Below are 26,666 nucleotides of genomic sequence, written 5' to 3'. Positions count from 1 at the left end.
GGTTGACATCTGGAATCTTTACTTCAGTGTTCAAGTAATTTTTCCTTTTTATGAGTTCACGTGAATGCTGCAGACACCGTAGCTACTCGGTCAGTAAACCATTCAAGAAAGGGGTTGTTACTTGTGTACGATTTAAGTTCCTTCATGTTCCCACATCGAAAGAATATCAGATTCTTGTAAGTATTTCAGAATGGCCTCAGAGGTCTTCTAGCCCCACAACTGGGTCTGGGATCTTACCTAACCTTACGAAAGGTTTCGGAGATCTTCTACCCCACAGTTTGGTATGGGTTTCGGAGGTCTTCTACCCCTACAGTTCTGTATGAGACCTCGCCTTACTTATTATACCTTACGATAGCTTTGGAGGCCTTCTACCCCTACAGTTCTATATAAGACCTTACACTTGAATGAAAAAAAAAACCTATAAAGAACAAATCTCACAAAACGATTCACTCACTCGACTTGTAGACATGTGGTTAGATCTCAAGTCAGATGTGTGCTGACAGTTTTCTAAAAAAAAAAAAAAGATTCTAAACGTAGGTCTCATTTCACCGATCAGTCTACCTAATTGTGAAACACAACTGGTGATCTGTTCAACCCTGTCTTCTCACTTCAAACTTCAGTGGTCATCTCCAACTGACAGTCTCACAAGGAACGAGGTTTTCATCTTTATTTGCTGGTAATATCAGTCGCTACGTCACAAGATCCTACCACTTCCCCAACTCGATGGAGCCAATATCAAACATGCATACAACAATCATGTTTTCGATATATTCCATCAGCAGTTCGTTAGTAAAACAAATAACGGTACGCTATAAACCATATTTGACAAAAATTAGTAAGTAATACAAACAGGTGTACGTCATATGACAAATAGGAAAAAACAAAATATATTTTTGTACCTTGATGACATTACGTGTATATATATATATATATATATATATATATATATATATATATATATATATATATATATATATATTATCCCTGGGGATAAGGGAGAAAGAATACTTCCCACGTATTCCCTGCGTGTCGAAGGCGACTAAAAGGGGAGGGGGCAGGTGGCTGGAAATCCCCCCTCTCGTTTTTTTTTTTTTTTAATTTTCCAAAAGAAGGAACAGAGAAGGGGGCCAGGTGAGGATATTCCCTCAAAGGCCCAGTCCTCTGTTCTTAACGCTACCTCGCTAACGCGGGAAATGGCGAATAGTACGAAAAAAAATATACATATATATATATATATATATATATATATATATATATATATATATATATATATATATATATACACACACACACACACACACACACACACACACACACACACACACGATGGGCAGGGCCAGATACCCCTATACCAAGCGCATCGGGTAAACCACAGATACACACACAAAAAAATTGGTCTACCCTCGAACGCTGTGTTATTGACGGCCGTGAGTGGCATGCCCGCGAGCCACCGCGAGCAAAATCGGGCGAAGCCACAGCTCTTAATGACAGTGTCCCTGCCGCACGCATACTCGCCACCACCTGGACAAGAACAGTGATTCCTGAGGCACGTGTCCCAGCCTTCGTCTGCAGAGTGCAAACCGACTTGCAGCACGAGTTTTTATTCTAGGGTCAAGACTCTGTTCACAGACCTTGACCACCCCAGTACCCCAGTTACCTACAGAAAACATGGCCACACGACCCAGCCACCAAAGACGCTTAGGGAGGGCAGGCCAAACGTGCTTCATCCCTTCAGTAGCACGACGGTGCAGCCCCTCCTGAGCAAGACGGTGGGTAGCAATCCTTGGTTATGACGGCCTGGCTTCTGACCTTAAAGTAACGTTGTAATTCAAGGATCAAACCATCGTGCTGAGGGGGGTCGTACCGTTGTCTCAAGGGACGAGCCGTTCATACACTTCGTTACCGTCTTACTCAAAGAGTCGTACCGTCCTGCTCCAGCGGTGAGCCAAGCCCGGCAATACAAGGGTCGTACCGTCCTGCTCCAGCGATGAGCCAAGCCCCCGGCACACAAGGGTCGTACCGTCCTGCTCCAGCGGTGAGCCAAGCCCCGGCACACAAGGGTCGTACCGTCCTGCTCCAGCGGTGAGCCAAGCCCCGGCACACAAGGGTCGCACCGTCCTGCTCCAGCGGTGAGCCAAGCCCGGCATACAAGGGTCGTACCGTCCTGCTCCAGCGGTGAGCCAAGCCCCGGCACACAAGGGTCGTACCGTCCTGCTCCAGCGGTGAGCCAAGCCCCGGCACACAAGTCATGTCACTCCACAACAAATTCTCCTGATGAATCCTTCTCGAGAGCTACCGACCGCTCCCATCAAACGGCCTCGCCCATGGACAGCTATCATTTGCACTCGTTGTTCGTCCTGTTATGCTCGATTGCAACCATAAGCTGCATGTCCGGCTCAAGCAATATGCGACAAGATAACATCTGCAGTAAAAGTCTAACATGTACAGAGCATCTTAAGAAAAAAAAAATTAGCCATTCCATCTACTGTGAAATATATCTTAATTGCAATAATATGAAGCAATATAGCAACAATTTATATACAGCAGTTACGAGGAACCGCTGTAAAAGTGGTTGTTTATCATATCTAGTATATAACACACAACGTACTATTAAAAAATAGTTACAGTGCATGAAACCATATCGCACATCGCAACTGTACTGACAGTGGACACGGTCCAAGGACTCAAATTAGCATTTAGCTGGTCTCCGCGAACATATATATATATATATATATATATATATATATATATATATATATATATATATATATATATATATATATATATATCTTTCTTTCTTTCACACTATTCGCCATTTCCCGCAATAGCGAGGTAGCGTTAAGAACAGAGGACTGGGCCTTTGAGGGAATATCCTCACCTGGCCCCCTTCTCTGTTTCTTCTTTTGCCCTGATGCCTGAAGTGTAAATGCTGAGTTATCACCAAGACACGAGGGGAGGACACCTGAAGTTTGCAAGTAACATCAAAGACCTGAAGAAAATACACATGGGTAGTTCCATTACAAGTAATACCAAGGATTGAAAAAGTAGACATGGTAACTTCAGAAACGAAAACAAAATTCAAGGCGTTAGATGTCTAAGGGTGCGTCATTTACACTAACGTATAGGTAATATTAATCTCAAAAATTGTATATCGTGTGTCATTTTCCCCGTGGACTCATAGGATATATATATATATATATATATATATATATATATATATATATATATATATATATATATATATATATATATAAAGAAAGGCTTTCCCTGTCTACTTATACACCGAAAAAAGCGTTTCTGTAATAGCGTGGGCGGAGCACGGTAGGCAAAGTGATCAATTGCACAAAGTGCACGAAAGTAAACGAAACTTCTGGTTCTGGTGTGTAAGTCCCTGGGAGCGAGCTCGGCCAGGTGCCCCGGGAGCCACGCACCAGCACCAGCCGGGCCAGGCAAGCAAGCAAGCAGGGAGGGAGGGAGTGAGGAGAGGAAGGCTAGTAGTTGGGTGACTGGTCCCGCCGACAGTGTCGTCCTCTTACACCCACACCGCGCTGCCACCACTCGCACACCCACCCCGGTCCAACTGGCGAATATCAAATACACTTGCAATACAACTGAGGAAAACAATAGTCAACACAAGTATAAGCATACATATGAACTTGAAAAACAGACCACGAAGAGATAAAAATCTTATACTAAGAGCCCGTATCAAAACCAAACTTTATTCACACCTTGTTAATTATACCATACGATGGTTTCGGAGGTCTTCTACCTCCTACAGTTCGATCTGAGACCTTCCTTTACCTTACGATGGTTCCGGAGATCTTCTAACTTTGTTCCGTTTGCGACCTTACTTTACTTAAGACCTTACGATGGTTTGGGAGGTCTCCCACCACAGCTGGGTCTAGATCTAACCTTACCTTACGTATATCTTACGATGGTTGTTTGGGAGGTCTTCTACCCCCACAGTTCGATCTGGGACCTCACGTATACTTACGAAGGTTTGGCAGGTCCTCTTACCTTCACAGCTGGGTCTAGACTCTTACCTTACCTTACGTATGCCTTACGATGGTTTCAGAGGTCTTCTACCCATATAGATCGTGTTGCATACTGTTCAGCCAAGCAACTAGAAGGCCATATCGCGTAGGCCTACGGAGACCACATATCGACTGGTTCGGCACATTATGTCCAGGCCCGTTGTAAATTTCTCCTGCAGCAAAGTCCTGGGTGTTTCTTATGGCTGTAGGCAACATATTTGACAATTGTGGACTCCGAACGCTTACAATGTTTTCTCTTATTGTACCTTTCGATTTCAGAGGCAATGATTCAAAGTATTCCACGCCTTTGGCGCCAATAAGGAACTTTTCGAAGGCGGATTGCGAAGCACGCCTTCCAGGACTTTCCAAGTGTATATAAAACATGACGCATCCCTCCCGTATAAACTCTAAAGGACGACCATCAGACACACTATGGGACGCCCATTAGAGATATTACAAAGTCTTTGCAAAAGTGGCTGAGGTGACTTAGGTGGACGGGAAGACCGCGGTTTTCCTACAGCCTAGGAAACCAACGACCCAACTCGGCAGCCTGGGACCCGTCCGCCTTGAAAGGTGAAGTCTGCACAGCAGTAATTTATGCGGGAGTATCAATGCCTTGAAGTGCGTCATTACTGGTTTTAACCCGGGTGCCCTGCATACCACCAAAATCCAGCCGGCCATGTTTCTACTCCTCTTTCGAGAGACGACAAGTGTTCGCTTCTGTCCGGTACTTTTCTTTTTATTCTTCACTTCCCCTACAACACAACTGAAGAAATTCTCCCTAAACATGTTATTATCGGCGGTCCAACAGTGGATTGGACTGATGTCTTTGTGCAGTTTCTCAGTGGCTTCTCCTGGTGATATATATCTATCTAAGGAGTACACACACCGTGAAGCGGGTGTGACACATAGGTTAGCTTTAAGTACTTTTTATATGAGCAACGATTTAAAACTGCATCTACTAATTTACGTAACAAAATCATAAACCTAAACACTGGAAACTGCTGTACCGCCAATGTCTCATTTCATTTCGAAAATCAAAAGTGTACTCAGCTGTCGTAAACAGTCGGACAGCTTCCGGAAATACGAGGAACATAATATTGCTGTAGCCACCCGTCCTGGCCAGCCGGGCAGGTATGAGTCCTTCATGAGGAAGGTAGCGACAGCAACCATGACATGGCAGGCAGGCAGGTATCAGCGCCCAAGGAATAATTCATAACACGGCAGGTTATGTCTACGCGGCCACCACGCCATCGCACACCCAGTAAAACAATGCCGCGTAAAATTTTCTGCACAGACTCAATATTCGCAAACATTTAATGAAACCAGATGTTGATTTTGAGTGGTTCGTCTACCGCCATAGCCTAAGACCAAGCCTCTCCTTTCTCTCTCTCTCTCTTGGATCTCTTATCAGTCAAGCTGTTTCAGGAACCAGCCCTGCATGCCGGCACATCCTTAGCAACGAGGCTTGTTAGGAATGCTACATTCCGTAAATATATGTTCACCGTGTGTCTGCATTTGCGAAGAGTTTCGTCTAACTGTACTCATGATAGTGTTCTTTCATGTTGCAGCCTCCGGTCACGGACAAAGGTACATAGCGAGGCCGGGCCTTCACAGCAATGTGAAGAAGGTTCACTAACTTACTAACGAGCGCTTAACGATAATATTTTGCCAAAAGACGGGGCTAGCCCTCACCTTAAGAAAACACTGAGTTACGGAAGTACACTTCGTGCGAGTTTATTGTTGTTAAAGTATGAGATGTATGCTGGAGATAAATAAATAAGAGGGGAGAATATTTTGTTAATTCTAGAAGCATTACAGAGTCTTCCATGTCTACCATGCCATAAGAGAATGGCTGCCTTTGGGGTCTTCCATGAGTTGATAATGGGATAAGTATCCCGGATGCTAATGAACCTTAAAGAAATCATGCACCCTGTCAATACTGGATGGTCTCAAGAAACGTTTTTTACCAGGATGCTTGGCAAGTAACTACATTACGTTATGATTTGCTTGTTTTGTAAAAGACCTATGAACAATTATTATGACTGATGACCTTACCTATACTTACAACAGAGCAACCATTCCCTTAGAAAATAAAAAAAATATCAAGATGGTTCTTGCGAGCCTTCTAAACGAGCTGGCAGAGCAAAAAAACAAAAAAAATACATCCTTCAAATCACTTATACTTTCCAGTTTGGAATGCCGTTGTGTTCTTAACATTACCCTGCAAGGCAAGCGAAACTGTCGTGTTTAGAAAATGTGCAAAGATCATTCAGATCCCGCAATGACTTGTCACAAGTCAAAACTATTTATTGGCGCACTCAAGTAACCTGGGACTCTAATCTCCGGAACGCCGTCGAGAGAAATACATCATAATCCAAACGTAAGAAAAAAAAAAATAAAATCCCTCCAGACAATTCCTCACCAGACATAAAAGTCATGAAACGGTACACACAAAAGATGATTAGAATTAATCATACGACTGGAAAGATAGCTAGATATCACTCTTGAGTAGAATAAAACATATTGGAATGTCATTTCCACCGAAGTACAGAGCAAGCTTTATCAACTTTCTTACCTATACCCTCTTCTGCATCACAATCTACACTGAAAATCATTCCGGGTTGGCAATGGCGAGCATGGAACGCCGTAAAGGAGCAGCAATGAAGTAAAAAAAAAAAAAAGGGGGGGGGGCGTCAGAACTGAAATTGGAAGAGTAAAACATCGGTGCGAACACTGCTCAACTCATAGCCACCTGGGTGAGGGAAGTATTACAACCTCTCTGGGTGAGGAAATTGAAAATTCTTCCAGGGAAAAAAAAAAAAAAAACTAGGCATGGTTGATCAGCCTGGGGGCCGTGGCTGCAAACACTCAAGAGTGATCGAAGACGCAAATTAGAAAATTAGTCCCAAGCCGAACTGTGGAGGTTATAAACGAGTCTCTTAAAATCATGGGAAGGTTGCCTTGGCATAACGCTAAACTCTCCAGCCCAAGCGGACAGTTATTACTAGTATAATACTGAAGCGTAGGAGCGTTGAAAGTAATCGTCTGAAAACTTAACATTTTGGACCAAACAGGAACAAGAAGTGTTACCAGTAGATGAAAATGTTGTAGCCACTCAACGCAAGGAAAAGCAAATATAGAACAAAATGGAAGGGAATAATGTTGGCTTTAAAAAATACACCAGGACCTCAGTAAGCCTAGTCGCGACTGGGTGCCGGCAGCGTACCCATGTCACTTACAGTATACCTTACTATGGTTTCGGAGGTCTTCACCCCAAAACCATACAAGAAACATCACGATGCCTTTGGAAGTGATAAGCTTCTTAAGAATGTAACTGACCAGCTTTCCTGCGGCGGATATGCAAGCATGTGGGTTGCTTGGGTGATCAATTCTTCACCAAGGGCGTCTTGGTCCGTTAAGAGACCCGGCCGGCTAAAGGAGGTAAGATAAATCAACAGCCAGGTTAAGAAGCAATGTCCCAGAACATTCTAATACTACCAGAGACAATCTATATACATCACTCATTAACTTGAGGCTCCCTACTCATTAATTAGACTATATTCTCTTGCACAGACTGTTAGTTCAGAACTCAATTACTATCTCCTGAGCATATGAATCCAATTCCTTTTTTCACGTCTCGAGACAGTAAGATTTCCCTGTGAATACCTTATAAGCCATGAGATGAAGGTTATAAAGGTACAGAACGGAAACTACTTCTCTTCAAGTCAAGATGATCTTGGCCTCCCACTATAATTTCGCTCGCCACTGTACTCTTGTTCGGAGAGTGTACGTGCCTTTAAAAATGTTATTAATGTTTTCATTTCCTCATTTTGATCAGTGGCAAAATCCAAGCCAACCAGAAAAGGTGTATTACACCAGCCAGTTGTACAATGAATACAAGACGAAGATACGCAGCATCTAACAGCCTAGCGAACCAAACTTGACTCTGCAGCAGAAGCTTGGTCACTGACCGAGCTGTACAGTAGGAGCAAAGTCCCCGATACCACCGTATATACACAACGAACAGCGGGCATTTAATTCCTTTTTAGTTTTATACTATTTATTATCTACATATACACAGGCAAAGCATTTTACGTGAGAGTAAGGGCGAAGGCCACGTATCTCTAGGGGTAGGTGGAGACAAGTATGGAGCGTACGGCGGATAACAATACGCGGGTGTGTTTGGCGAAGCGAAGGGCCCCCCTACTTATCACACACACAGCTTTAAACACCCACCACACGCCAGATCAGGTTTCCCTGCCCATACCTCCCACTAATTCTTAAGTCTTTTTTTTTTTTCTTTCTCTCTCGCCTCATTTATCACAATTACATCCCCGAGGCGTAATTTAGAACACGCGCGGTGTGTCGTTCCCCCGCCCTCGAGTCGCTATGGGTTGTTTGGTAAGCCTAACACACAAGTCCTGCGTCTTCACCAACGTGTTTCCATCCAACGGGATGAACAATACATTATTTACTCGTTAGTCAACTTTATGGTCGAGCATCACACCTGGTCCCGTGACCTCTCTCTCTCTCTCTCTCTCTCTCTCTCTCTCTCTCTCTCTGACCACTTATTTCTATTTTTGACGTTCTCAGCAACAAGTTTTGTTGTACACCACACGCCCATCCTGTCAGCGGGAGCGCCAAGAGATTACAGAGGTTACAAAGGGTATGTGTCGGGACCCCAGAAAACAGATGAAAGACAAATCCTTGGAGTTGGTTCATTACATAAATGTACCTTCTTTCACACTTGCTGGATGCAAATCGTGGATATAGTTTCAGAATTTTTTGGCATCTTCCTATGAACAATAAGGTGTCGCACTACTGCATACAGGGTTTGTTTAAACCTGCTCCTAAAAGGTTCTATTTTGTATATTCCAATAAGAGTGTTCTAGACTGAGTCCACATCTCTGGTTACAAACTTTAGGATTCACATTATCAACATCTTCAGACTGGCCAAAGTGCAATCTTGTTACTTCCTCTATACACATGTTTTAACTGAACATTTCAACGTGATAGAAAATGGATCTAGTTGTCCCACTTTGCACTCGTCTGCTTGCTTCAAAGTGATGTTACTTCCTTCCTAATTACAGTTTTAAACCTTGTAACTGACAATCCAATGGCGTCTTCGACATTCTTTTTATCAAGTGCAAATTTGGGCCAGAACATCGCCATACTTCGGAAAGAACAGTGCGAGAAGGAATCCATAACAATTCCATTTCAATTCCGTTGCACAACCATAGTTCACAACTGCAGAACAGTTAGAAACACACGAGCAAAACCATATTTCACCACGTCGCATACCCCAGACACGTACATGTTACGTTCGGATTGCACTAAGGACCGACAATTAGTTAAGCTGTGTCTTTCGTTGTTGGTCGTGCAAGTTAAAGAGCGATGCGTCTGGCGTAGTTCTAAATTTGTAGGTAGGTACTCCAAAATGGCTGTCTTTTTTTTTTTCTTCTTCTTTTCATTTCTAGTATGACATATCCAAAATCATTTTCAAAACTGAACATAAAGACGGACAAAACTTCATTCAGCAGCGGAAACCAAGCCGGCAGCCTAGGCCAATCTACGATTGTGGAATTAAAGACGAAAAAAATTTTGAAAAAAAAATAAAAAGTTCAAAGCATGGAAAAGCAGAAAAACGGCAATTCTTCTTGATTATGAAGTGGGTGAATATAAGGCAACCTCCCGATTTCCACTGAAACATGAGATGGGTAAATTCAAACTGAAACCCACTTGGGCACAAGACCAGTTACGACGCGGTGGACACTTGGGCCTTCAACGAACCTCCAACAGCCTGACTGAACACTTTCGAACGTATATACATGCATTTAATTAAACATGAGTCGATCAATATATATATATATATATATATATATATATATATATATATATATAATGGTATGATGTCATACACTAACTGCAAAAATGAAAGGCAAGCCGGCCTGTAATATACTTCTGCTACGCTAAACACTGTCAAGGTATATACGTAAGGTAAGGTCCTAGAACGGTCTGTTAGGGATAGAAGACCCTCGAGATCATCATCAGATAGGGTTTCAGACCGAGATGTGGGGGTTAGAAGACCTCCCAAACATCGTAACGTATCCCTAAGTTCCCAAATAGAACTGCCGGGTTAGAAGACCTCCCAAATCATCGTAAGGTGTCCGTAAACTTAAGGTAAGGTCCCAGACCGAGATGTCGGGGGTAAAGACCTCCGAAACCGAGGTGTGGGGTTAAACGACCTGTGAAACCATCATAACATAAATCAGACAAGGTGCAAGAGCGAGCTCTTGGGGTAGAACACCTTCGAGACCATCATTAAAGCAATGTGTTGTACCTTACTGGAACAGTAGGATAGATAAACTAGATAACCATAGACCTTTCTCTCCTCGCACGTCCCCTGATAAGATTAACAGCTTGGATAATGAGAACATTAACATTCAGGGAAGCAAACCAACAATGGCGCTATGCAGATCACTTTCCTCCCTGACTGCAATACTACTGTGTATCATATTAACATCACCAAAAAGCACAGGAGAAACTGCCAACCGAAACATTTGCAGGTGCTAAGACAGGGTTTTATATATATATATATATATATATATATATATATATATATATATATATATATATATATATATATATATATATATATATATATATATATATATATATATATATATATATATATATATATATATATGTGTGTGTGTGTGTGTGTGTGTGTGTGTGTAATGTACTAAAAAGGTTTAGGCCCTAGACTGGATAAGGATTATTCCTTGCTGGAATGACAAACCACCAATGTGACCTTCGGAGAAGCAGAAATACTGTAGGTAACATTTGCACAAATGTTAGGAACTTGTACGGGATGATCACAGGCGGCTCATTCAAAAGGTAATTGGACAACTTTCCTCCAAAGGTGTACCATGCTGGGAATGCAGATTCCAACAGTTTATTACGTCAGATCCTCGCTAAGAACGCTTGGTAGCAGACCAAACTACGGGGGGGGGGGGTTGAGTGTAGCCCCCAAATACCTGTGTAAGGTACCAGTCTTCTGTCGCGAGTACCCTCCCCTACACTGTCGCGTCTGCTTACTCTCCTTGCGACGGTGACCTCATTACGGCAGCGGTCTTGCTGGATGCTGAGCTAAGGCGCCCCTCCAAACTCAGGACTCTGCCTACCAATCTAGACACCAGGTTGTCCTCTGAACAGTCAGCGAGGGTCGGAGACCAGCTGGCTATCACGTCGGGTTGAGGAGCGGCCGGCAGCTGCCACGTACACAAAACCGGTCTGGCTTCGGATGCCCTCGCTCGCTGCCAACCTGCTGTTCAGTCGTACCACCTGATCAGTCAGGTTGTCCTGAGTACACAGGCCAGTGGCCTCAAACAGCCTGACTTGATCAGAGGGACTACAGAGCACCAGTACCCAGACTGAGCTGTCCAGGCCTCCGATTTCGAAGCATAGACAATTTTCACTCTATCAAATTAGCTATCATCAGCGCGCCCAATGCCACATCGCAAAACATCATCATTCTAAACATCATTATACCTAACAGATCACCTCTCTAGCGCATACTGACACGCCTCATCACTCAACACACACACACACACACACACACACACACACAAAGCTCTCAAATCTCAACACACTACCAGTCACGCACCCATTACCACACCTCACACTTGCCATCACACTCTCGCCACGGAAGCTTGGTCGTAAAGTAAGCTGTCGGGGGGCGAGAGAAGCAGCCTGCTCCCAAACAAGCATGAGTTCACCTGATATCCACTGATTCACTCTAGTATGTCATCATTCAACACCCCAAAGTCATTCTTGAATGACTACGAAAAAAACAAAACGTGAGAAATTTTCGAGAAAGCACGAGGAATCGGTGCTAAGTAAACATTGCAAGGACTGGCGACTCTACAGAATGCTTCATAAACAATACTCCCCTTGCTGGGACTACTTCGAGAAAGTCAGCGACACCATATCTCTACGTTATGCACCTCCAACCCTTCCCTGTGAATAATAAGGCGTTCAGTTCTGTTAACATAAGGTTCAGACACCGTAACACCCAGGAATGCTTATAAAGAGAAGTAGAGATATTCTACTAAAAAAAAAAAAAAAGGCCAGCTGCGATAACACTGCATGTCATGATTTCTAAAAGAGTGTTAAAGAGGATAGGCGTAAAGAACCAAACAGCTCACATATCACTGAACAACACAAATTCAAAGCTCGCCTTCTTTCCTTGTACATCTAACAGACCGTTGAAACTGCCGAGGAAAAATGACAACTGAAGTTGTTATTTCGCGAAGGCCCCCCCATGACAAATGTGACGACCATGGGATGACAGCACAAAAAAAAAAAAAAAAAATAAAAATGCACGCAGAGTAAATAACAGACAAATTACAACACCGGATCCATAATTTTCTTACAAACGGATCCCAAAGAATAATACTATTGATCAGTACGAAATCCACATGCCTTAGACATTTTGAAAAGTTCGGTTCATCGCGTCAACTGTGTCTGTTCCCTACTGTTTCTGTTACCGGTCTGTCTTTGAAAGAAAGAAAAAAATTTGTCTTTCTACTCCTAGCACATTAATAATGAGTTTTTTGTTCTTTTACGCCATCACAAACAGACACGTTAGGATCCAAGCAGTGGTCTTGTTGCTGTCTGAATGTAGTTGTATTACAAAGAGGGAAACGACACAAGACTGGAAAAACTGCTGGCTTAAAAGTCATACAAAACACCAAACATAAAACAGTATATCAAGGAAAAGGAAAGCAAAAGACCTACGAGCAATTACGTCTAATGACCTCACCATTAGATAGCTCGAGAGAGCAGACGTTGTCCCTGAAGTGAAGATGAATGGTTGAATTGCGAAACCAAGACGAGAACGGTAAAACCAATTTTGACTTTCTGATCAAGACACTACCACCCCGTGAAAAGTATTGAGTCCCATGGGCCTCGCCCTCGAGCAGTCTGACAAACCACTCGACCGTCAATTGTGTAGGAAGACGAGTCTCCGACACTGGACGTCAGTTGTGTAGGAAGACGACAATGAGACTTTTCCAGACCAGGAAAAGAAATATACTTTACCATTCCATACGGAGGAATCTGTTGAGCTAAAAGATACGTGATGATTCACAAAAACTATCACCACCAGAAAAGACGGGGAGATGACGGTATAATCAGATATCCAACTGAGCAAAAAGGATGGGAGGGATTTAGCATAACAGTCGTATGACAGATCCCGGAAGATCAAATCTCTCATCTTTCCACAAAAATTATTCCTCGACAACATAAATGGATAACTCTGTAAAATGATAATTGACTACAAAAAGGTGCCAAATATAAGTAAGGGTGTAGGAACCGAAACACGAAGTTGCTTAACACACTGCCTCCAAGTCTCAGAAACATCATGAACATGTAATTAAGCCATTTTAGGCTGATAACAATGAGAGCGTGTAAGCTGTTGTCGACCAGCCAGGTTGCGATGATTAAGGAGGCCAGCAAGGCGCGGCCCCAAAAAACTTGACACATCAGAATGAATATAAGGTATGGTACAGTATATTTGGGGAGGCTTTTGGGGCTTTCTAACCCCTCCACGGCCTGGGATGGGCCCAGGCTGCTGAAACGAGTCGTTGGTTGATCAAGCTGTTGGCAGCTGCAGCCCACGTCATCAACACAGCCGATTAACACTCACATCATCTCATCTGGAGTTCATTCTATGTTGGATGAACTAACACTCCAAGTACTGACCATTTGAAGAAGAAAAAGTTTCCTCACTACAATCATCCCTGCTACGTCAGGTACGCTATTACGCACCTACTTAGACTCAGACAAAGACCGACCATCAAACACCACAACGATCAGCAACAGTTAAAGGTGAATCATGGCTTCCTTGAGAAGCCATTCTACCAAGTCGAAGTTTTCCCCTGTTGCAAAACGTGGGCAACGTGCAAACAACACCCTGTAAGCCAATCTGTCCATAAGTTCAATGCGACACGTAAGGTACGGTAGGCAAAACATTCATTCCGTCTATTTGAATGAATAGATGAGTTTAAAGTACTCTAACGGTCCAGTAACCTTACTTGACACTTGTACTGGAGCAGTGGCTAGCGGTAAATTATGCTGGTCTGTATGCATAAAACCCCTGGACATCAATATCACCAAGTGCGACTAACCGTCTACATAAACAATCCGATGTTCATAAAGGTGGCTTTGTTCGTTCGGTGCCTTGATATATCACATACATCGAAAAAAGAAAGCGAACAAGGCACAAAGAACGGCGTTTAGTGCTGGCATGAGAAACGCCGCTACTGATCAGATGGCACACAAGGCAAATTCTAGTGTGCAGAAATTCCAGTGGTGTCAGAGCAGGAATCAGAATTCACTCAGGATAATCACCGTCGTAACTGCCCGAGCTGTAAGGAAGCTCTGGGGTTCCTCATACAACAAGTACTGCAAATGGAACCGTGTTCGAGCATCATGAATGAATATCACTGAATAACCATAGAGTACATACACTTCCTGCAAGAATCATGATCGACAAACTGCCAGTGTTATATGAGTAGTCATTTTTCCATCATATATGGAGCACTCAAAACACCAGAACCTGTTCTCCTCAGTCCGGATGCTGATGTGACTCAATTTCACTATCAACCCCAAAGCGCTTTCATGCAAATTTATACCACACAAGTTTTCCTCGATCTAACCCTATCCACCGACGCCCACAAAGCCTGGGTTTGAGGTCAGCACCCAAACCTGATGCTAGTGTGATTGGAGATCAGCTAAGCCGGCCCTCAGCATGTAATCATTACATCCGGTAAGTTCAATTACTGCTTCAGCGTAACGGATTACTTTAGGAACACAACTGGTTAGTTACTCTTGAGTGCAATGGCAATGTAGATTATTCTGGACGTAGACTTAGCCTGTACGTTATGCTGATCTGATCTTTCATCTCTAGGAGACAAAAAAAAAAAAACAGTGATTGTGGTGCGGCAGAGGCTGGAGCTATGACACTTGCAACAAGAAATTGATTCAATACAAGTTCGTAGCCCAGCCATAAAAAAAAAAGGCCATTACTTTTAATGTCCTCTTTATTATGCATTACCCGACGAACATTCACATGGCCACCGCAGGCAGTGCAAGTTTCTTTACAGCATATAAACAAACTGTAGTACCAATTCATCAAGGATAAATATGGATAAGCTCAATTATTCCGTGTGCGTAAAATATCATTCACTTGGTGCCCAGTATTTCTCCAATTGCCCACGCGAACCCTCAACACGTCGACCACCCTATAAGACCATACAATGAATATACTGCCTAACAACATTGCATGGCAGACTTTCATCATACATGGGAACTCTACAGCCTCATATGGCACTCCTCTGGTCCCTACTTATCCCCTACCCTTCTTCTCCCTATATCATCTACCACAATTAACATATTCACACTTGCTTGCCGTCATCCATTCCTGTCGCTACCCCCCGACTCACACATCCCTTCAACGTTTCACACGAGATAATGACAAAGCACACCTCGCCGTGTGCTGGATTCCAACCCAAGCACACGATACAGTTGAATACACACAGAATGTACATCAGGGTTCGTGCCACCACCTTCTGACAACAGTGTTCGTGCCATCACCATCTGACTACGAGAGACTCCAGCCGCGCCCCCCCAACACTTCCCGAAGCATCACCATTGAGCACACATCACGTTGGAAGGCAAGAGCTTTGAAGATACGCCTAAGAGTACCTGCCGGTGGTGGTGTGGGGGGGTTAATGACATGCCTACACCACACCACAACACCCGGGCCCTGTATACATACTGCATGGAATTCTTCCCTCCACAGTATATAAAAAAAAGGGGAAAAAAACAACACTGTAGTTAACGCAAATACTCTTGTTAGTCTGTATCGGGGATATTGTTAGTGGTTAAACACATCTCTATCACAGCCAATGTGGATATGAATAAGAAGAAAAGAAAGGTAACGTTGCTTTAGTGTGAGACCCAAGTTCAGCATTGTGTGTAGGAGAGGCAGCGCGCGAACGGCTGGGTTCAGCAGCGCTGGTCGCCGTTATTTGATTTTCCCTTCAGTATCACACAGCACACAAGGAGGGTTCGAGCTGACTTACCCATGTCACCAGGGCGCCGTTCATAAACTCCTTCACAGGGTCAGATGCCATTTTGGAGACCGTCTGCGATTATCAAAATTCACTTGAAGACACTCACATCATAACACTACAAGCCTCTGTGGGCGTCACTCTCATTGGACGATATTTTAGAATCTGATCAACACAATCTTAATGCTTAAATCAAATCATTTAAAACACTTTCACATTTTCATTAATTCGTCTCCGTCAGAGGGTAGCGCACCCTAACACACGAGAGGAGCAATGACACTAAACACACACTGAGCGCGCGGGCCAGAAATCCGCATGGGTGTTGCCATTCACAGTGGAAAAATGTTGTACATAGTTCTGGATTACGAAAAACCATGATCATTCCATACCAAGCTAAGGTAAATAGAGTTATTTCAATTAAAAATGATATTCACAATATCTCAAAAGTAAAACTGAACGACTAAATTATCTATGTACTGTTCAAACATCGAGAATCTTGTGCCAGACGTATGAGTTAGAACAAAAGCCCCCAAAGTTATGATTTCCTCCCTACATCAGCATGAATATAACAATCATACATATCTTATGTTCTTACACTTTATGGCTGTATAATTCTCACATACTTAGACTGTAATACATTTACATGAGAATTCGTATCATACATAGCATTAGTGTCAACTCCAGAATATATTTTTTTTTTTTTTATTTTCCAAAAGAAGGAACAGAGAAGGGGGCCAGGTGAGGATATTCCACAAAGGCCCAGTCCTCTGTTCTTAACGCTACCTCGCTAATGTGGGAAATGGCGGATAGTTTAAAAAAAAAAATGGGACAAATGAACATGTGAGATTTTGGACACATATGATCAACCACGTTATGATACAAAATTTCTCCTCTACATGTCAAAAGTCAATGTCAACATCAGTACCCTAAATAGTTTTTAAGTGTATCATTCTGACATAACGTATTCGCCCACACTTAACGCTACTTCTTAAATCATGTGAAGAAACAGTAAACTTCAATCAATGCATCCAGCACTTTATGCACGTTCAAAAATGGTCCATTTTCATTTCGAGCACTACAAATCCAGTCTCTAGTAATTCTGCCAGGGTTACATATATATTCTGTTCACATTAATGTATATCTAAACGCAATGCAAGATGGGTTAAGACTTTCCCAGTGCGTCCACTTCATCACTTTTATATGTTGTTATTACGAATGCTTCAACTGGGGAGTTTAATGGAATCAGCTAATCATTCATTTTCTTTGAATATGACTTTGAACGCAACAGCATAAAGAGTTTTATTCTGAGTCGTTAAGAAAATGTAGGAACACTTTTCAATTTCCTTTCCCATTTCCTTGTTCACTGAATAAATTCATATTCATTCCCCAAACCGATATATCAAATTCATCTTCGAATAACACTTGTTAAAACATCATAATGATTCGCATATACGTTTGCGAACTTATGACCCACAGGCAATATACATGTGAGACTATAGAATGTCAGTATGAGCATAAGTCATCTTCTTGTGCTATATAAGCGTCCCTTATTACATATAAATCAAAATTAATAGTTATAGTACACATAATATCTTAATCTACTAGGGTACAAGTACATTTATTCAGGAATGAAGTAATGAACGGCTTAATGTAAGACAAGATGATGCTACCACACAAATCCATCCTTGTAATGGAGAACTGCGTTCGTTCTAACTCTACAACCTTACCCGACAGAGTTGAAATTAGTCTGACCTATCAACTTTCTCGAGCAAATTTCAAAATTTGACTCACTTAATATTGACCACTTGACCCACTTGTCCCAAGCTGCAATGTTGTTTCACTTTCCCTCTTCTATAGGTATCACTTTTATTTTTGTTCTCGAGAGCTGGCTGCTAGTATGCCCCACCAATAGCAACATGCAATACTTGACAAGCTGCTGCATTACATGATTACTATGTGGCTGTTAGAAAATCAAGTGTGGGCCATTTTGATAACTATTTCTTTTCCTACAACTTTGAAGCTTTGGAAATCTGAAACTCTCTATACTCTCATGTCTTTTCCAATAACTATGACCTAGCAAGACCGGCTTTTCACTTCCTCCAAAATGCATGAATATTTTCCTTTGTCTCTTCACTTTAACTTTCCATTAACTTCTCCATATTCAAATTAAGCCCTGACTGGATCCTCTAACATGAAAAAATACATACTGAATTTCATCATCTAACATCCTTAGATACACAGTTCATCATGATCCTCACAATTAAACTGCTGCCTTGATCTGGATGACCCATCTAGTATTTCATGATGTCTGGTTACCTCGACCTACATCCAGTGTACATAACCAGACAGCCAAATTAACAAAACAAGAGTTTTTCCTGTTGCTCTGAAGACTGCATATAATTTGTTCTTAAAATCAATCATACAGATTTTGATAAGTGAATAAAGCTAATAAATAAGTCTGACAAATACTAAGTACAATATTCACAAAATCTATTAGAATCTTTATATCAGCCGCACTATGTAGAAGGCTTATGATCCATGTTTTCAATGTTAGCCATGCTATGTCCTATATAGCAAGATCATGATCCAAGTCTTTCATGTCAGGGAAGCTATATAATGTATAATAAGCTTAAGTTGGCTACACATTTTAAATGGTTTACATTGACTGGTTTACATTGACCAAGTTCAACAGTATTCTCGTCACCGAACTATAAGCTAGATCTATATTGCCTTTTGATGTTGGTCATGCTATATAAAGCTTCTGATTTTTTCTTTCTTATATTACTGGCCTCACTATATAAGCTTTTATGATATGCAATTATAGGTTTTCTAATGTCAACCCTCCCATACTAAGATTCACATCACTATGCCACATATTAGGCTGATATCAACCATATCGGGTTTATAACAAAGCTTGTTTTTCAAATGCAACTCATATATAAAACATGATTACTGAAGTTTAACATCTAAACATAATTTGTAGAGTTTTAAGGGCGTTACTCAAGCAAGCTAGCCTGCTCGTGGCGTTATGGGGAGTTAAAAGTTATTTTCAGCAAGGCTTTATCATCATCTGTTGAATTAAATCACTTCAAAGGAGTCCATCATTTCCCTGCCAATGGAAGTAGTACAGCCTTGAAGCAACAAGAGCTCCTGGAAAAGGGTTATGGAATAACACTATTCTAATATTTAATCCTACTTACCAATCCTTAGCTTCTGTAATCAAATCTTCATAGTTCATTTCTGTACTTTTTATGTCAAAAGCTTATCTTGTAAAAAAAAGAATGAAAAAAAGGGCTTAACAGGGAAAAGGAAAAACTGGGAAAATAATTCATGTGTTTTGGATGAAGTAAAATGCCAGTCTTTCACAACTTCCAAAACTTACCCCTATGTTCTCAACAGCTTCAATGTTATCATGTGATGTAGGGGCTTACCAATTGCTACACGATCTCAGTAGTGGTATGGTCACACAAAAAGCCAGTTCTCAGGAGCAAAGCAAAAGTAATATCTATTGAAGGTGGAAAGAAGAAATACTTCAGCACTGAGCAAGTGGGTCAAATTTTCGCAAACTTTGAAGTCAAACTTGGAGAGATGGTAAGTCAGACTGGCTTGAATCTACCTTTGTCAAGTATATTTGAAGAATCAAAATCTCTCCAGATGTGACAAGTACTCATACTGTACATGTAAATATCAGTCCTTTGATAATGGAAGCAACTGTTCGGAGGAGAATTATTTGGTAAATTCAAATAACGAATTCACAAATAACAATACTAAGATCTCAACATTCATCAAAGGTAATATACTAACAATTAAAAGTACAAAAGGAAAAATCAAACAATATCCTTGATATATCATTCATCTATTCAACACTGGACGGAGTAATATGGCATCAAGAAAATACTAATATCTAAACCAGAGTATCTGCCAATATAACAACAAACTTTCTTCAGAAGCCTCAGACTTAACTAAAGTGACTAGATGATCCATGGCTCAAGTATAAACTAAATAACAGCTTTAATCTGGACATGCTGAAATTCAATTTAATATCAAAACATTTTCATACATAAAGATGATACAAAACAAGCACAACTGGAAATGAAACAGTAACACACACAAAAAAGAAGTTTTACAGAACCAATGAGCTTTAAACAGCAGCCTCAAGAGTAATACATACTGGCAACAGATATATATGCTTTATCCTTTCACATGATCTCAATGACAGCTACAAAGATACAGGTACATTATGTACATTATGTGTGGCTAACATACACATAATGTGAATCTTTAAAACCGAAATCTGGAGATCCTTAGTGCAATATAATTTGATCATTAATTCAAATAAATAACAAATGACATATTTCTAGTAATATGTCACATAAAAAACTGCTGGTTAAGATCTCTACTGCATGAGATAATAGACTGAGATTCCCTCATCTAAACAGCTTTTTGAATGGACTGGGCTAACATGGAACACTATACTATTTATCGTTTGTTAACTGTAGAATGCCAATAATAATGACAGTTTCTAAATTTTCTTTTTAGTTTTAGCAAACTCTTATACAGATTCAATTATCCCTGATAAATAATCTAATCCAAAAGAAATAGTGCATAAAACCATCCCTGATATGTCAACTTTCCTGATGAACAGTGATGCATTGAGGATTTGAGGTGCAAAGGCTAAAGCATTTTTGCCTACCAAGCCATAGGGCATTGGATTAATTTAAGAACCTCAGATCCTCTCATTTTTAAGGGCCAAGCAGGCTATCAGGCCAGGAGATAATTCATTCAAATTCAGGTCACCTCATCTTCACGGCCACCCAAACTATTATGCCTTCAAGCTTTTGGGCATTGAGATAATTTGTGTCCTAACATAGACTTCTCAGTGATAACCTCCATTTGTTATCATGGGTTATCCTGGAATGAACACGCAACAAATTACCAGAATAGACCTATCACTAAGATGACACATAACTTTTATTACCATGGCCACCTCCTTAAGGGAGTTCCAGATGGGAACACGCATTAGAGATATAGATAGATAAAAATAACTTTTATATGTTTTGATATAAATCATAATACCTTAGATTTAATTTCTATATGAACAATCATCATATGTATTCATCAAACATTTTCATTTTTCTATGAATAACCACTATATCTATTCCTCAATCAATACGTCATAATCCAAAAATGGATTTCAAAATAACCTTCCTTTTTCGAGAAATGAATTTCATGAAATTATTGACCTGTTAGCATTACAGCACTAACTATATCTAAAATTTTGATAACACAGGATAAGTCACCTAAGCAGCAATTCTTACCTGAAAAATCATTTCTTAATCATCATGCAGGGAACAATCACTCAGATAAAGATTACATCACATATCCTCTATGTAATTCAATATCATACTACACACAAAATATGTGGTGTCATAGAATTAATAGGTCCACCCTCTAATGATTTACAACCTGGCATGTGCATCTATATCAAGCAGCTAGTAATATCTGATAATTCTGTCGATCTAATCAACTTCATTCATCCTAAGACCCATACCCTCTACAGTCTTCTTCCTTGGCCTAAGGGTGTCACAGACATAGTATAGAATATGAAAAATGAGATATTTGTAAATCTGAAAGAAAAAAAATCTCTTCAAACAAGAGTATACCTGATACATACATTTCATCTTAACATATGCACATAAAATACAGTATGTATTCAATTTCAGTATTGTATGATTCTTAAACACAGCATAAATTGCAACTAACATCACTGTAATAAAATTCTCCCTTTAAAGCCCTGCAAAATCCTGTTATGCTGAAAGCTTCTTAAAATGCAGTTTACAATGCAATAAAAACAATTACAGTAGAACAAGCAATACATCATTGTGTGGATAACCTAGTATCCATCATTCTAAGGCATCAAATCTTATAATATCTTATAATTGAAATTTTCAAAAAAAATAAATCATAAGGATTTGTACCAAGTCCCTAGAAAAATAAATCATCACAGCCACTCCAAATTTTCAGGTATCATTCTCCTGCGGAAATCTGAGAGAGTAATACATTACAACACAAACAAGAAGTTTACCATAGACCTTAAGAAAGTGTACAGTTATTGTCTATCATTGCTTAACCCTGAATATGGGTCTTCTCAAGAATATCTCTGTTTATCCAAATAATCAATCATGCTGTGACAGCATTACTTCTACAAAAAAAATGAGCTTTGCTCTATTCTACACTATACACTTGTAAAACTCACTGGTATCATGGATGCCAATGAGGATATTTCTATAAACAAATGCTACCCTAATCATAGATCAACCCTGACACTATGTTATGAATCCATTAAAAGGAACTATTTTTCTGATATATGAAAGCTCTCATTTTTTCTAGAAGTGGATACTTTGAGATTCTGTTACAACTGTTACATGCCATTCTTTGGTCCCAGTGTGAAACCTACATTTCACGGCACATGAAACTACAAGCTGAAGTAAACAGCATCACATTAAGTATGGGCATGAACAGCTGTTACTTAAGTCTCCAAAGAAAATTGGAGAATAAATGCATGTCTAACTTAAGTCTCGTTTGTAATGAAAATACTTTTCTATTCATTCTTGTATTAGACAGTTCACCTTTTTTTTCTAGGTGCCAATACAATACAAATTGCAGTGATAATTCTCATATGACCCATTTATGTTTTTGCAGTGATTTTTTTTCTTACTTCATGTTTACATTTATCTATTTTATTTTACTTTGTCACTGTCTCCCGCATTAGCAAGGTAGCGCAAGGAAACAGACGAAAGAATGGCCCAACCCACCCACATACACATGTATATACATACACGTCCACACACACGCAAATATACATACCTATACATCTCAATGTATACATATATATACACACACAGACATATACACATATACATATGTACATAATTCATAGTCTGCCTTTATTCATTCCCATCACCACCCTACCACACATGAAATAACAACCCCCCCTCCCCCCGCATGTGCACGAGGTAGTGCTACGAAAAGACAAAAAAACGCCACATTACTTCATGTACATACACTAACACCAACTGCTATCAGCCCATATACCTAGGTTTTTGGCCAAATATATGTCTAACTATAGTTAGCAATATGTCTTACTTACCTACAGGAAACAATAATTTTCTTTAAGCTTATGAACAGCTGTCAACACTCTCCATAGAAAATTGGAGTTTAAATGTATGCCTAAGTTGTTTCTTTTTGTAATAAAAGTACTTTTCAATTCATTCATATACTAAACAGCTGGCTTTTATTTCAAGGTTTCAATACAGTACTTATTGCAGTGATAATTCTCGTATGAGCCCTTTATGTATTTGTAGTGATTTGTTTTCATACTTCATGTACACACACTAATACCAACTGCTATCAATCCACATAACTATGTTTTTGGCCAACTATATGTCTAAAGAAAGTTAGCAATAAGGCTTATCTACCTGTAGGTAGTAGTTGGAAGGTACCCAATGACCAGGGAAGTATATTGCCAATACTACCTGCCTGGGTATCAGGAGGATTAGTGACATCAGCTTAGTGAGTTGTCAAGTTGCACTCCTTTGACCCAGGCAGGTGTCTTTTCTTTCTGCCTCATTAACGTGTGGACTACTGGCATTCTGTCCGCAAACATAAAATCTCTCCTTGTCATATGTAACGCTAGACAACATTTTACTCCTTCAGCTCATTCTTCATAACTTTAGATTTGCCTGCAGAGCACAATGAGTTAGCCCTGCCCTTTAGCAATATCGTAAGAAGATAGAGGTAGAAGGTAGGAACATTTAGGTTGGAGCATTAGGTAGAAGTAGAAGGTAGGAGCATTAGATATAAGTGGTCATTAGGAACATTAGGTACAAGCCTCTGCAAACACTGCACTAGACATACCCTCTGCCAGTGGCCTGTTAAGGATGAGGCACTAAAGGCTAAGAAGCATCACAGAGTTCTTTAGTTATGGAGACTCTGTTGCCATGGCCACACCTTTGTGGAAGTTCCAATTGGAACAGGTGTCAGAGATATAGATTAACAGATATGTAAAAACCCTTTCTTCATGCCATACAGAGCATAATACCAAAGGTACAAAAATAATGACGTTACAAAAGTCTGGGAGATTTTGCATTACGAGCTTTTGCATTGTGAGGTAACATTACATGACCATTAGCAAACAGGTGTTCTCACATTAAGTGATTCTGCTAAATCTAAAACCATCTAAAAAGAAAACTGACAAAACTATCAGGATGATCCCCATAATACTCTCAGTAAAATACTCATAACTATGGATAGTAGGGTAACGATTCTTCGAGGAAACTAAGCATCCCCTGCTCTTTTGTTAGTCAGCATGTGCTGAAGTTGTGGACTACAGTTCAGCTATTCATCACTTATGTGTTACTGGGAATGGAGTTCAAGAAAATGAGAGAATAGCCGATAATGCAAAACTGTTCTGTATGTAAACAAGAGTAACATGACTGGTACATACAATTCCTACATAGGGTCATTTTTCTTCTTTGAGTTACAGAGACTTTGACTTTTAATCCTAACATCAGTTGTTTCTTTTTTGCTTCATGAAAAAATTATCCTGAAATATGAAGGAGGAAAGTTGTGCATTAATCCAGTTATCTAAAAAATCTGAAAGTTTGAAATGACAAATAGATAGGTGAATAATAAACATGAAAATATCACCTAACATCTATCATTTGCAAAACTTCAAAGGAAATAGAAACTGTAATGGACATAAGAGAGACAGGAAGCTATGAAACCTTAGTAGATATTCCATTGATACTGCATTATTTCTGATACCCTTTAGTACCTTTTTTTCTATATCCCTTAGCTATCAACACTTACTGTGCATCAACTTTCCTTTATCTTTCATACAACTGACATACTAGTACACTATACCAATGCAGATGCTTCAGTGGACTTAAATCATGAATAGGCATCTACTTCATTTAATAAGGTATGATCCTCTGAACCTTTAGTTTGTTAAATTCATGCCTAAATTTTTAAGTCTGTTTGACATTTCATTTCAATACAAGATAAGACTTTCCTGTATCTATGAAACTCTTCTTGATTTAATCATGTCTCTTTGAAACTCTGCTGGGATGAAGTTGGTTTTTCCCTCTCCCTCTGGTATTCTAGCTCTATCTTTTCTTGTATCTTCTTCCAATCAACATCCACCTGTAGGAAAAAACAGAATAATAACATTTCAATATAATCTTATTTGTCAGGATTTCACTCACCCACATGTATATTGTTTGTCCTTCTAATATCTCCCTTACAATCCATCTAATGGGGGTTATCTGGTAACAGTTTGAGTTTTATGTTAACCTAAAATGTCCCTTGCACACACACACCTCCATGGGCCACCTAGGACCAAACCTGTACTGGTTTGAATCCTGGTTGTGGCACCTGGTCCACAGTCCATCAAGTGGTTCTTCCTCTCCAAGGAGGTAGCCAATAAAATGAGTAGCTGGCATAGGCTAGTGTGTGTGTGTGTGTGTGTGTGTGTGTGTGTGTGTGTGTGTGTGTGTGTGTGTGTGTGTGTGTGTGTGTGTGTGTGTGTGTGTGTGTGTGTGTGTGTGTGAGAGAGAGAGAGAGAGAAAGAGTAAAAGACATGATACATAGGTTATGTCAGGGCAACATGAGTGTAAAAACTCTTACCGTATGCACTAAAAGTAATCATGCATAGATTCCAGAAATTTTCTACCATATCAAGCCAGTCATACAATAAGAGTGAACACTGTGGAGACTGAAAAAACTAAATCTATGACCATTCCATGAATTCATCAAACACAAATTGTTAATCAAACTATAATAAGATTGAAGGACTCAGGACAGCAGAGAGGATATATATGAAAAGTCAAATACTGAGACCAAAGTAAATTCACAATGGCACATTACCCCAATATGAATGAAAGGGGCTATGCATTGATCATGGAAAGGATCAAGATCTATAACTCATTCAACACCCACTGTAATTTCTCTTCAATATATCCTACCAATACCAAATCATCTACATATAAACTAGTCACAAGCGACACAGTATTTTTTTCCAATTCAAACTTTGGTCTCTCCCTATCATTAGATTATTCTTTCTCACAGGCCTATTCATATATAATGCTTATAGAAAAGCCAAGATGACATCACACTATCCTGTATCACCCCAATGCCTATCTCGGGGCTTTCACTCAACCCTCCTGCTACTTTCATACATGCTTTATCATTCATACAAAATGATTTTGTTATAGCTACTGACTTTTCCCTTATATCAAAGATTTTCATTACCTCCCATACTATATTTCCGTTCACTTTATCATAAGCCTTTTTTGGGTCTGTTTATGCTGCATAACACTTTCTTCCTGCTTTACACTTCTTTGTTACATGGAGCACATTTGATTCATGCTTTCTTTATCTTTCCTAAAATCACCCTCTTCTTCACTTATCCAACAAAGTTATCTTCTTCATC

General features: G+C 40.2%; 2 protein-coding genes across 6 annotated transcripts in view; both read right to left on the bottom strand.

Moving 5' to 3' along the window:
• Girdin (protein girdin) overlaps positions 1-16,455 on the bottom strand; it is a 571,686-nt gene extending 555,231 nt beyond the window's left edge. For all 3 annotated transcript variants that reach the window (XM_071681027.1, XM_071681029.1, XM_071681028.1), the window contains exon 1: positions 16,187-16,455. In XM_071681027.1, the coding sequence (XP_071537128.1) occupies positions 16,187-16,237 (51 nt within the window). In that variant the 5' untranslated portion in view covers positions 16,238-16,455. The remainder of the gene's footprint in view (positions 1-16,186) is intronic.
• A 3,536-nt stretch (positions 16,456-19,991) lies between these two features.
• Oseg5 (intraflagellar transport protein Oseg5) overlaps positions 19,992-26,666 on the bottom strand; it is a 180,064-nt gene continuing 173,389 nt past the window's right edge. For all 3 annotated transcript variants that reach the window (XM_071681021.1, XM_071681022.1, XM_071681023.1), the window contains one exon: positions 19,992-25,378. In XM_071681021.1, coding sequence (XP_071537122.1) covers positions 25,277-25,378 — 102 coding nt within the window. In that variant the 3' untranslated portion in view covers positions 19,992-25,276. The remainder of the gene's footprint in view (positions 25,379-26,666) is intronic.

The sequence above is a fragment of the Panulirus ornatus genome, chromosome 32 (assembly GCF_036320965.1).
Source record: "Panulirus ornatus isolate Po-2019 chromosome 32, ASM3632096v1, whole genome shotgun sequence".
In the NCBI taxonomy this organism is placed as follows: domain Eukaryota; kingdom Metazoa; phylum Arthropoda; class Malacostraca; order Decapoda; family Palinuridae; genus Panulirus; species Panulirus ornatus.
The sequence above is the reverse complement of the archived record's forward strand: the minus strand, read 5'-3'. Positions and strand labels throughout refer to the sequence as shown.